The sequence below is a fragment of the Leptinotarsa decemlineata genome, unplaced genomic scaffold, assembly GCF_025532065.1.
Source record: "Leptinotarsa decemlineata unplaced genomic scaffold, Ldec_3_MD MMD2_tig00026336_RagTag_RagTag, whole genome shotgun sequence".
Classification (NCBI taxonomy): domain Eukaryota; kingdom Metazoa; phylum Arthropoda; class Insecta; order Coleoptera; family Chrysomelidae; genus Leptinotarsa; species Leptinotarsa decemlineata.
In genome coordinates this window covers 1,811,722-1,824,932 of record NW_027412692.1, presented here as the reverse complement: position 1 = coordinate 1,824,932, position 13,211 = coordinate 1,811,722, and the positions used below count along the sequence as shown (strand labels likewise).

The 13,211-nt window shown below is 34.2% G+C and overlaps 1 protein-coding gene across 1 annotated transcript in view; it reads right to left on the bottom strand.

The window, feature by feature from the left end:
• Window positions 1–13,211, bottom strand: part of fs(1)N (female sterile (1) Nasrat) — a 55,609-nt gene that overhangs the window by 29,462 nt on the left and 12,936 nt on the right. The window contains exons 6-10 of the mRNA XM_074183361.1: window positions 10,419–10,672; window positions 7,267–7,280; window positions 6,941–7,225; window positions 6,673–6,890; window positions 5,017–5,246 (exon numbers count right to left, since the gene is read on the bottom strand). Coding sequence (XP_074039462.1) covers window positions 5,017–5,246; window positions 6,673–6,890; window positions 6,941–7,225; window positions 7,267–7,280; window positions 10,419–10,672 — 1,001 coding nt within the window. The remainder of the gene's footprint in view (window positions 1–5,016; window positions 5,247–6,672; window positions 6,891–6,940; window positions 7,226–7,266; window positions 7,281–10,418; window positions 10,673–13,211) is intronic.

The following is a 13,211-nucleotide window of genomic DNA, read 5'->3' as shown; positions in this document are numbered from 1 at the left end:
TCGGGCTCTCACAGAAACTAAATTCTGTATACGCTACGGAGAGAAAGTGACGTCTTTTGACCACAGAATTATCAGAAAAATATAAAACCGTGTGGTGATTTATTTTTCAACACAGTGTTTTGCAAAATTTTCAACCTGTCTTACAAGAAAAGGTTTTTTTTTCTTGTTGGAAGATAGCTCGCGTTCAGCCTAATCCCACAAAGGGCAAGAAAAATCTTCCAAATAACTATAGACCAGTCGCTTTGCTATCAGTGATATCAAAAATCATATTCTTGAATATCTGGAAGGATTCAACATCTTGAGCGATCATCAATATGATCCAAGAATCCAATATATTGCTTTGCTGACGACAGCACACTTGTTTCGTCATTCCATTTGGATTCCATGACATTTGCGGCGGATACATATCTTTACCGGCAGCAGAAAGTTGCATATGTTAATGAGGATCTAAAAATTATTTTGAATTAGCGTGAAAATAACCAGTTTCTATGGAATGTCGTTTTACTTTTCATTGTCACATATATTCATTCCTCAATTTATTCACCTAACAATTTATTTGTTTCAATTTAATTGATTCATGCATTTGTTCAAAACATTAAAAACGAATGTCCGTAAAATTTGTTCTATTTTAAATGACACTTGATTTAAAATGTTACATGAATAAAAATGTTATTTGAATAAAAAAGACTAATGAAGTAACTTGAAGCTTTTATTGATTCCGAAGAAAAATATTGTTTCAAAGTATTGGAAAATGGAACGCCAATTTGCTATATATTATGCTGAAAAATACTCTATATACATATAGTTCAACTCAGCAATAAACAAACATTTCCATTCAACAGTTAATGGAATGTATTATTCGAGTAAATTCAACAAACGTTTCAATTCCGCATATAATTTTGACCTTTGAATAAAATTTTAGTTATTTATATGACTGATGAATTATAATGAAACTTTAAATTCATTTTCTAAAAATGAGTTTGGAAGTAAAATTTCAATGAACGTATTTGAATGACTGTCAAAGTTTTCCCGTGAACATTGTTGGTAATAAAAATAGACTTTCGTTTGTCTGAAAATATAGCAAATTAACTTTCCATACTAAATATTTTTCTATGAATAATAAAGATTGTTATATTTCAATTTTATTGAAAGTGTTGAATATTTCCAACATTCACTTTAAAATTTGGTTACAACTTTCGTGCAAAACATTCTCAAGCAATTATCATTTTATTTCATCAATCTTTATAGAAAAATTTCTGTCAAAGAATTAAATTTTCTGATGATTTGAAAGGTTTGTTGTATTCGAAAGATACATTTGAAACGATTGTTGATAATTTTAATTTGGCGCTGGTATCGAGCGGATTTATCAAGAACTTCTAGTGTTACATATGACAACATGCTAATTCATTTATAGTACGACAAAACGCCGTTCAACCGTGGTGTCGAATAAAAATTATCAACAATCAATTTAATTCATGTATCAATGAAATTCAACAAACAAAATAATTCAGCTCATTCCAAAGGAATATTAATAAAAAGTAAAACGGCGTGGCACGCCGTTTCACTTTCTATTGGTATTTAGTAAAAATGAATTTTTTTGACTGTTGCATTTAGGTGATGCATGAATTAAATTGACTGTTGATAATTTTTATTCGCCGCTGCGGTCGAACGGATTATTACCGTACTATGACCAACGCCATACATATATGTAGTTGAGTAGTTCCACAAAAATACGCCCGACGCCAGCGCCGAATAAAAATTATCAACAATCAATATAATTCATGTATCACTGAAATTCAACAAACAAAATAATTCAGCTCAATTCAAATGAATATTAATAAAAAGCAAAACGGCGTGCCACACCGTTTTACTTTTTATTATTATTCCTTTGGAAAGAATTGAATTAATTTTTTTTTGCATTTCAGTGATACATGCATTAAATTGTATGTTTATAATTTTTATTCGCCACTGCGGTCGAACGGATTATTACCGTACTATGACCAACGCCATACATATATGTAGTTGAGTAGTTCCACAAAAATACGCCCGACGCCAGCGCCGAATAAAAAATATCAACAATCAATATAATTCATGTATCACTGAAATTTAACAAACAAAATAATTCAGCTCATTTCAAATGAATATTAATAAAGAGCAAAACGGCGTGCCACACCGTTTTACTTTTTATTATTATTCCTTTGGAAAGAATTGAATTAATTTGTTTTTTGCATTTCAGTGATACATGCATTAAATTGTATGTTTATAATTTTTATTCGCCGCTGCGGTCGAACGGATTATTACCGTACTATGACCAACGCCATACATATATGTAGTTGAGTAGTTCCACAAAAATACGCCCGACGCCAGCGCCGAATAAAAATTATCAACAATCAATATAATTCATGTATCACTGAAATTTAACAAACAAAATAATTCAGCTCATTTCAAATGAATATTAATAAAGAGCAAAACGGCGTGCCACACCGTTTTACTTTTTATTATTATTCCTTTGGAAAGAATTGAATTAATTTGTTTTTTGCATTTCAGTGATACATGCATTAAATTGTATGTTTATAATTTTTATTCGGCGCTGACGTTGGGCGTATTTTTGCGGAACTACATAAATGCATATAATATGTATGTCATTGGCCATAGTACGGTAATAATCCGTTCGATCGCAGCACCGAATAAAAATTATCAACAAACAATTTAATTCATGTATCACGGAAATTCAATAAACAAAATAATTTAATTATTTTCAAAGAAAATACAAAGTAAAACGGCGTGGCACGCCGTTTCATTAAACAAATTAATTCATGTAACATTTTAAATCAAGTGTCATTTGAAATAGAACAAATTTTGCGAACAATCGTTTTTAATGTGTCGAACAAATGCATGAATCAATTGAATTCAAACTAATAAATTGTTAATTGAATAAAATCAGTAATGAATATTTGTGACAAAAGTAGAACGGCGTTCCATAAGTTTCAATTCATTGCCACAAAAACCCAGGCATCGGTTTTTTCCAAAAAGATAAATGTCTTCGAACCGGATATAATAAATCCAGTCAGACATTCTACCTTCTGCTTCGATAAGTTTGTTGGGAATTAAAATGGACACCAATATGTCTTGGTACAATCATGTCGCAGGAACTGCAAAAACAGCTTCCGAAAAGATTGGAACACTGTTACCAACCAGAAAACTGTACACCTCAGCAGCTTTTAATGCTTTATAAAACTCGGATCAGACCTTCTTTGAAGAATTGTTCTCATGTATGGAGCTCCACTCCTAAGCATACCCTGAAGTTGCTGGATTCCATCCAGAAAAGAACCATCCACCTGATTGGAGATACGAACATCACTTGCAACCTTGATAGTCTGGAACATCGAAGAAAGATTGGAGATTTGTCTCTCTTCTATAGATACTTTCACGGGAAGTGTTCAAGTGACTTGGCATATTTGATTCCACCAAGAGACAGACTGTGGCTGCTCATCATTTTGAGTTACAACTCAGTACAACTCGAACTTCATTCTTCAAAAACTCTTTCATTTGGAAACCTATGTTTATGTGGAATAAACTTTCTGGGAACGTTTTTCCAAATTGATTTAACCTCCAGTGATTAAAATCCAATGTGAATCACTACTTTCGCACAGGCACCGCTCTTAGAGCGCCTTGAGGATTTTCCTGTAGTGCTTGTGTTTTATCATAAAAAAAAATGTTACAGCCGTGGGTATGACAACTGGAGTTCACTTCACCTCTACCTTTATAAAACTCGTCCTTCACTACCATCATTGCCAACACAACGACATTAGCTGTTTCTCAAATTGGTGTACGAGATCTGTTCAGAAAATGAGGTGAATTTTTATTTTTTTTTCAATAAAGTTCTATTTTGACCCCTCAAAGTAGTCCCCCTCAGATATAATACACTTGTGCCAGCGTTTTCTCCAAACCTCCAAGCAGTTCTAAAATATATTTATGTATGTCCTTGAGCTCTTCTAGCGATTCAGATTTTATGTTCTCATTCATCACAAAACGCTGTCCTTTCTTGAGTCTCTTTCGATCATAGGAATAGGAAAAAGTCACAGGGGGGCAAATCTGGTAAATACGGTGGCTGACGCATGATCATGATGTTGTTTTTAGCCAAAGAATTTCAAGAAAGCAATGCTAAGTGAACGTGGAGTATCTCGATGCAAAATCCGTCAATTGTGCTTACACAATAACGGATGTTTTATTCTTATCGCAAACGGCGCAGAACTTCATGAAGCAAAATCTTTGATTCATTTTCTTCGATAGCAGAAAATCATCAAACGCGCATAACACTTCTAAAACTCTTTTACTTCTCACCAACAAACTAAACATGCTAAACAGCTGAAACTGTGAACATATGTGCGAGTCGAGTGTACCAACAAAAAAAAATTAAAAATCGCTAATCGAATGTACGTTGCTAGCGAAATTTGAAAATTCTCCTCATTTTTTCAACTGATCTCGTATAAACTGTTAAGCGATTGAACTTATTTATTTTTTCAAGTTTTTTCTAGAAAATATATACAAATTAGGTATATAAAGCATTGAATATGTAGAATATAGTTAGTGAAAACACGCTCGAAGAAGCCATTGTATGGCGAAACACGTGTTGCGTTTTCGTAAAGTTGCTTAGTAAAAATCTCACAATATAGTGTTTTTCGAATACATATGTTCTGAAACGTCTTTCTTGCATAGGTTCTACTGAATGGAAAGATATTTGATCAACCTAAATGTTTCCCCTAATTCCCTCCACTACTTGCTCTTTCTCTTTCAACTCAAACAGGCAGCAAGGTTTTTCCCAATCAATTTCAGCTCATTAAATTATCCCGCTCGAAATAGGTATTCATTCACACGACTTAATAATAAATTCGGTTTTATAATGCCAATCTGCTTTCCAAAATGTTCAGTGTTTTTAACGGTTTGATAATTGTAATCGTGGTCAATGTAGACCTTTTACAATTTACTGAAATTAATAAATGAATATTATCATACTCCAATAATTGTTAAATTTCCAGGAATATAGCATTTGACGTTCACCAAACACAAGTTTGCGATGAATTCTGAAAATGGTATTCCATTGATATTGATTACTGAAATGTTTTGTGATATGAATGCACTTTCTGCATCATTTTTGTCTTCGTCCATATGAGCGGTTATGTTTCTCTTAACAGTTTTCAGATTACTCATTGTGTTTGCTTTCATTCCATTTTTCAGAAAATCACCTGAAAAAAAACATACAATTGACTAGAAAAATGTACAAAATCAATCTGATAGTAGACTGAATTGGATGATGAATAGCGAAACATGTCGTGATATACAGTGTGTGAAAGCCAAATAGAATAAATTCGTTATTTCGGTCACTCTACATATTTGAAGTTGTGATTTAACATTCTTCAACGTAAAAATGTCACCCCTACCTTCAATCCCCTTCGAATGATAGGTACAACCCCAATTTTTTAAATGGGAAGTATAGTTTTGTGATATATCGCTTGAAAGGTCTCTTCATTCTCTATTCAAAAATGTTATCGCTTTCAAGTTTAATGCAACAATCAAGATATAATAAATTAAAATCATGTGGTTACCGAAATTCGCTAAAATACACTCAAAAACTGAAATGATATGCAAAACGTAACGAAATGTAGAATACGGAAAAGAACTATAGATGTTAACGAAGTAAATGTTCAAAATATTCACCACGAACGTCTTGACAACATCCTAATCTCAAATAAAACTGTTTTCTCCTCATGAAATAAGCGAGCTAATTCCTGTTGTGTTCGGCTTTTATCTCTGTAACCAAACATTTGTAAAACAGTTATTATATGCATTTCCGGTAACCTAACCATTTGTCAGACATGAAGTTAACGAACTTTAAACTCAAATTAAAATACTGACAACTAATGTAACATACAAAACAAGTTGACAAGGCGTTTCAAACTAACGCTGCAACGGAAATTATTTACAGTTTTTTAAAGGATACCATCTTAAAAAACATTGCTATGGTTTTTGCTCACTTTTTTATTATCAATACCTCAACATGAAATAAATTTTGAGTATATTGCAATAAGTTTTGAGTGTATTTTATCGAATTTCGGTAACCATATGATTTTAATTTATCTTATCTCAATTGTTGTATTAAACTTGATAACTATAACATTTTTTAATACAGAATTAAGAGGCTTTCCAAACGATATATCACAAGTTCATAATTCTCATTTGAAAAATTGGGAACACGTCAAATTATAATTTAAATTTGACGTGTTTTGGGATTTTGTTAAAATATGTACCGTAACCAAAATAATGAATTTATTCCATTTGGCTTTTACACACTGCATGTGATATATTTTTGAAAATAAAGTTCGTGAAGATAAAATCGTGAAGTGTAGTTTATAAAATTTGATTTATACATTTTTAGTCAATGAATTGCTGTTGATGGTCAAAAATAATTCAATAAAAACTAATTGAATATTTTGAAAACAATACTCAATTTTGAAAAACATGCTGCTGATTTGGATTCAGCCTCCCTTAATTTGCCTTAATGAACAGATTTCGGGTACTCAGATCCAAAACCGTGTAAACTTTTGTAATCAGAAAATATCAGTTCACAACAAGATTACAAGCAATCGAACCGTTCTCTAATATATACCTCACCTGTAATATCCATATCGTTGATTTTTCCAGTTGTTACAGTCGTTTTGTTTAGCTTTGCAGGTCCCTCAATAGTAATATTACCTCTCAGAACTATATCATCATCATCACTGTATGTAATCTGAGATGCATTAATATTATTTACTACTTCAAAATTCAAATTTTCCACTTCAAGGTCAGTGAAAGTTTTATTTTTCAGAGGCTCATTCAATTCATCTTTCCTGAAAAATAACAATTTGTGAAAAATTTCTTCAATAAAAATATGACTTACCTGACAATATCACGCAGTAAATCTGTGGCTGGTTGATTATTTATTTCATCTATTTCTACTCTATCCACAGTAAAATTATTTTGAACTTTCATGGCTCCGTTGACTATGATAGTGTCATATTCAGTTTGGTTTTCTTTCGATTTTATTTCCGTAACTTTCTTCATCGCTTCATCTAAGTTCAAGCCCATGGAAAGAATATCTTTTTCAAATTTTGTTATATCTTCTTCAGGTTCTCCTACAATGTATTCTTCAGTGTTCAGCGAATCTGTCAGATCCGGAATGATTCTGTTTTCAATTGAACTAGTTCTTCATACTTTCTCACTTGCTCATCGATTAGTTTCTGTAAACCAAATTTCTTCATGAAGAATATAAAAGCCATTTAACTTTTTCATGAAAATCGAAATTTTATTTCCAAGGGAGTTTCAAAGAAAACTTTCAACTCTGCACAAGTATAGGGTCTTCCAACAGGGTCTTCCAAACTTTGACAATTGATAACGGCCATCTGGTTGGACCTACATCTGTCAAATTAGTTGTCATTTATTCAGTCTGGTTTCGCAAATATCCACGGAGGGATATATCAATCAATAAGACGTGCAAATAATAAAATTGTGTTCTGTTCGGGCAACGTACCGCGCGCTTCACCTATTTTACGGTCGCTATAATCGTCCTACCGAGAGGACTATTTGCAATATATAGAATAAATTTGAGTCCACTGGTTCAGTGAACGATAGACCAACACTCGTACGTTGACGAAACGCAAGATCGCCAAAAACATCGTCGCTGTCTGTGTGCAGGAGATTTCCAAGGCAGTCGACTTTTCGGCGGACCACAACTTGGGGAATTTAGCATCGTGACTTGGGCCTGCACCCGTACAAAATTCAACTGACCCATAAACTGAAGGTGAACGACCAAAGATAATGACGTATGTTCACTGACTGGGCTCTGGAGCAGTTGGCAACTAACCCTAATTTTCATCAAAAAATCATCTTCAGCGACGAGGCCCATTTCTGGACAAATGGGTACGTGAAAAAACAAAATTGTCGAGTTCGGGACGATACCAATCCACACGAGATCCAGTGCATCCTGAAAAAGTCACTGTTTGGTATGGATTTCGGGCTAGCGGTGACAACGGTCCAAATTTTTTTGATAGGCATTGGCCAGGTCATCACTGTCAACGATAAGCACCATAGGTTGATGATTATCAACTTCTTTTGGCCTGAATTGAATGATCTGGACATCAACGTGGTTTCAACAGGAAGGTGCTTCGTGATGCACAGTCCATGCCACATTGGATATTCTGCACGAGCGATATGAGGGCATGTTTATCTCACGTAGAGGTAATTTGAACTGGCCACCGAAATTTGATCCCGTTAGACTTTTTCTATAGAGTTTTCTCAAGTCGCAGGTGTATGCGAATAAGCCACAAACCACAGCGTTCCTCAAAGACAACTAAACCCATGTCATCGGTCAAACTCAGCCTTATTTATGCGCCAGTCATGGAAAATTCGTTTCGGATGCACTCTACCCAGAGAAACCGTGGCGGACATTTGAACGATGTTATACTCCACACATAAAGGCCTCAATAGGTCTTTCGAACGAATGAAACATTTCGATGATGTCTCACACCTACTTTATTCAAATTTAATGGAAAACCCTATAGTAGAAGCGGGTCAACTATCCCAATTCACTATTATTTAACATAAATAGTAACGAAAATGAAATTACCTCATGAAAAAATTAAATTTAGACCTAAAAGTTACGTAAATTATTACAAAGATTTCATTTATATTATCTAAAATTCAAGATTTCTTTAGAAAATCAAAATTTAGGCTTCTAGGAAAAAATATTTTGTGTCTTTACTCAATTTGGGCTTCTAATAATCAATTAATTCATCTCCTGAAGACGCCAACTTGGTTAGTGAAACGAAGAATATTGAAGTTCTGGTGATTGGAGAAAGTGCTTGTTTTTGATTTGATCTTCGTTTTTTTTGTATGGTCACGTTAATTTAAAGAAAATTAAAATGGGACAACAAAAGTATTGTGTGAGGATAGCCCATAGTGAAAGGCGGCTGTAGTTTTGAAAAGAGATCTATGAATTATTGCGTGCATCATCATATATTTTGTAACAAATACTTTAACACCAAAAATGTTGCAGGCATATACGTGCCAACTGGCGTTTGTTTTAACAACCCCACTTCGTTTTAACTGACGGCTACACTGACAGTCAACATGTCTGCATCTAGAATATAGTATATAAGGTAAATTCAAAGAGTTTTTTTTAAGGACAAAACACAAGCACTACAGGAAAATCCTTGAGGCGATCTCAGAGCGGTGTCTGTGCGAAAGTAGCTATTTACATTGGATTTGAATCGCTGGTAATTCAATCCATTTGGATAAACGTTCTCAAGAAGTTTATTTCACATAAATGCAGCTCTCCAGATGACAGAGTTCTTAAACAGTGAAGTTAGAGGTATACTAAGTTGAACCCCAAAAAGATGAGCACCCACAGCCCGTCGCTCATTTCTGATATGTACCGCTCTTGGTGGAATCAAATGTGCCAAATCACTCGAACACCCTCCGTAAAAGTGTCTATGGAAGAAAGACAAATTTCCAACCTTTTTTCGATATTCCAGGCTATCAAGGATGCACGTGACGTTCACGTCTTTAGTCAGGCGGATGGCTCTCTTCTGGATGAAATCCAGCAACTCTAGGGTACGTTTGTGGGCAGAGCTCCATCCATGAGAACAATACTCCAAAGAAGGTTTGATCTGAGCTTTATAAAGCATTGAAAGTTGATGAAGTGTGTACAGTTTTATGGTTCGGAACAGTGTTCCAAGCTTTTGAGAAGCAGCCTTTGCAATACCACGACATGATCGTGCCAAAACATATTGGTGTCCATTTCAACCCCCAACAAACTTATCGAAGCAGAAAGCGAAATTGTCTGACATTATTATATCTCATTCGGAGACATTTATCTTCTTGGAGGAAACCGATTGCCTGGGTTTTTGTGGCATTGAATTGAACCTGGTTACTTTCACCCCAATTCGAAATTACTTCTAGATCCTCATTAAGATATGCAACCTCCTGCTGCCGGTGAAGATGTGCCTCCGTAGACGATATTCTGGAATCCAAATGGAATAACGAGACAAGTGTGCTGTCTTCAGCAAAGCAATATATTGAATTCTAGGTTTTTTCCAAAAAGTCGTTGATATACAATATGGATCCCTGGGGAACACCAGCGTTGATGGTGAAAGAATTTGAGAGATATTTATCGATGACCACTTGCAGGGAACGTTTTTTCAGGAAGCTGAAAAGACATACATAGAAACTATCCGACAAGCCATAGCATCAAAGTTTGGCCAGCAAAACCTCATGCCACACATGGTCAAAGGCCTTAGAAATATCAAGCTCAACACCGCTTGAGAGAACACGTATTTATTCATGAATATTGGTTGTGGCAAATCGTTTATAAAACTCACCTGTAGGTTGTGCTTCTGCTCATATAACAAATCTATTTCACGTTTTTTTGGATGCGGCATCAATTTCATAGTACTATGAATCATGAATGTAACGAAAGAGCTTTTGCTGGGTTTCGATACTATCAGTGCTAGTTTATTTCCTATAGCCATGTAACTAGCTCCCACTATACCATTGTCGTGTGCGAGACAAATCAACCAAGGGGATGTTTCTTCAAAAGATGAGCAAGGTACATCTTCATGTTCTTCGAACTGACCTGAAAAGTAATGACTTATGTCACAGTTTTACTTCATATAATTCAACACTGATCGGCATATTCACCAAGCCTGAATAAAAACCTGTTACTATTATAGAATGTATTTTCTACAAACTGATAAAACTTCCAGTTAACCTGAAAATGATCACTGCAGGATACTATTTCAGTTTTTCATTTATTATTTACTTGAATGACAACAAATTATCAATTTTACACAATCACAATTTACATCGCATCTCTCAACAAAAATTTAACAAAAACCCTAAAGGACGCCTAAGTAAGTAGAGGCAAAGACATCTGCTCTCGGGAAGACGCTATTTATGGAATCGACAGAAGATTTCATCTACGAATGTCGATGATAAATAAGGCTTCCCTAGGTAGTCAGTTGCAAAGCCAAATTGCTTGACAACGATCTACGAACGAGATTAGTCTTCTTTCTCTCTGCAGCTTCCACTTCAAGGCAACTAGTTGAAACCAGATCCAAGACAATTGATTCGTGATTCAACACCACACAGCTCTGTTTCTGCCCGCCATATGTCTCATCAGTGGTGCAGAGAAAGAGAGAGAATGAATATCGTTTGGAGAATTTCGATTTGCAATTGACCGCCTTGGGGAAACTCGTTCATCTTTGATAGTCGTCGAGTCTTCTCTCGATGACATAAATGGCGGCTTCGTAAGCGAATACGTCATCGGTTCTACTTACTTAGACATTAAGGTACAGCTGAATCCAGCAGCACATTCGTGATTCAGCCTAGCACTACCGATGAGATCCATGACGTGTCGAAAGTGCTGTCTGATTTTGGATCAAGAGTCTTTGGGTGTTGGTTTCAAATAATTACAATTGTGGAATAATCCTTCTGATGACATAAAACTGACGAAACCATGATCTTTCAAAAAATATATGGAAAATTATGTTTGGAATTAATTATTTCGAAGTAATTCTCCATTTTCAATTCCCACTTTGACTTCTGGTAGCAAAATTTATTGTGATACGTTGAATTCGGGGAACGCTTCTTCAAGGCCTATACTTTTTCAAGTTGTGGATATTTTTCCTTGAATAACATAATAAAATCATACAGTAAAAATGAGTATAAAACAACGAATTGAACATATGAATGGATAAAACGAAATGAAACGCGAGTAGGATTATTTTTGTTTGACAAACGTCATACCTTCACATATTTGTCGTTTTTTATTAAAGCATAATGATTTGGTGGGATAATCGTTAACTCTGAAGATACGATTCTCATTCATATTATGTTTTTGGTGTAGTTCCAGTAAGCTACTATATATATTGCTGAGATAATCAATGTCAGTTTTTTTAGTCAAACAATCAGAAGAAATATTGTTTTCGACTATTTCAAGAAAAAGGCGTTTGAACATTTTTTTTCTCTACGTAAAACTTTGATATTAGTGTAATTTGTCCTGTTTCTATAGTGTTGTGCTAATGCACATTATTTCTTATTGAGTTTTATATCACTTTTATGTGATGTCACTGTATCATTAAGAATTCTAGATGTTCCAATATAATCCAAGTTATGAAATACATTTGACTTTTTCATACTATCCATCAATTCAAATGCTTCAAAGTTTCTATATTTTTAACACATATTGTTATTTTCTTAATTATAAAACATTTTCATGATATTTGAAGATGAATTTTCAAAAATAGGTATAGATTAATAAGAGAAATTGAAAGGTGAATCACCTATCAACCTAGAGGTCGGTATTTAAAAAAATATACAGTGTCACCATTAAATTGCGCACCATATGGGAAACCTTTTTTTTTCGAAAAGTTTCAATGAAGTTTCATTTCGGCACTTGTTTGTGCTTTAAATTTAACTTAAAATGATGCGGCCAACTGCGACCCACTGCCGTTCAGTGTTTGTCAAATTCAACTTTTTTTTTTATTTAAAAAATGCATTTCCAGATCGAATTTAACAAAAAGTTACTTGAAAAAGTTGTGTCTACGGCAATTTTATATCCATATGCCAAATTTTATGCAACTAGGATAAAGTAAACGTTTTGCTTATTTTTGACAGATATCCCCAGACTAAAAAAATGCAAATAATTCCGATAGAACCATTATTATTATTATAAATTTTAAACAACAATAATATTATAGAAAATACAAATGGGTACAAAAAATTACTTATTGATCTAAATGAGGTTGTCAAACACTTGCCTACATTTCAGTATGTCATCCTCCACGTTCAATACAAATTATGGTCATTCTACTGACATCTGTAACTGCATTTTTAATAAATCGGGGATTTATATTTGCACAGCACTCGCGAATGGTATGTCAGTAAATGGTCTACTTTGGTACACTTTTTGTTTCAGTTAACCCCACAAGAAAAAGTCTAAAGGCGTCAAGTCGGGTGATCTAGGTGGCCAATAATGTTCCCAGTTACGTCCAATAAATTTGTCTCTGAACATTTGTTGGAGGGACTGTTTTACAGCAACCGTGTGATGTATTGGTGCGCCATCAAGCTGATACCATAGGTCGTATTTAATATTTAAAGGCATATTATCTAAA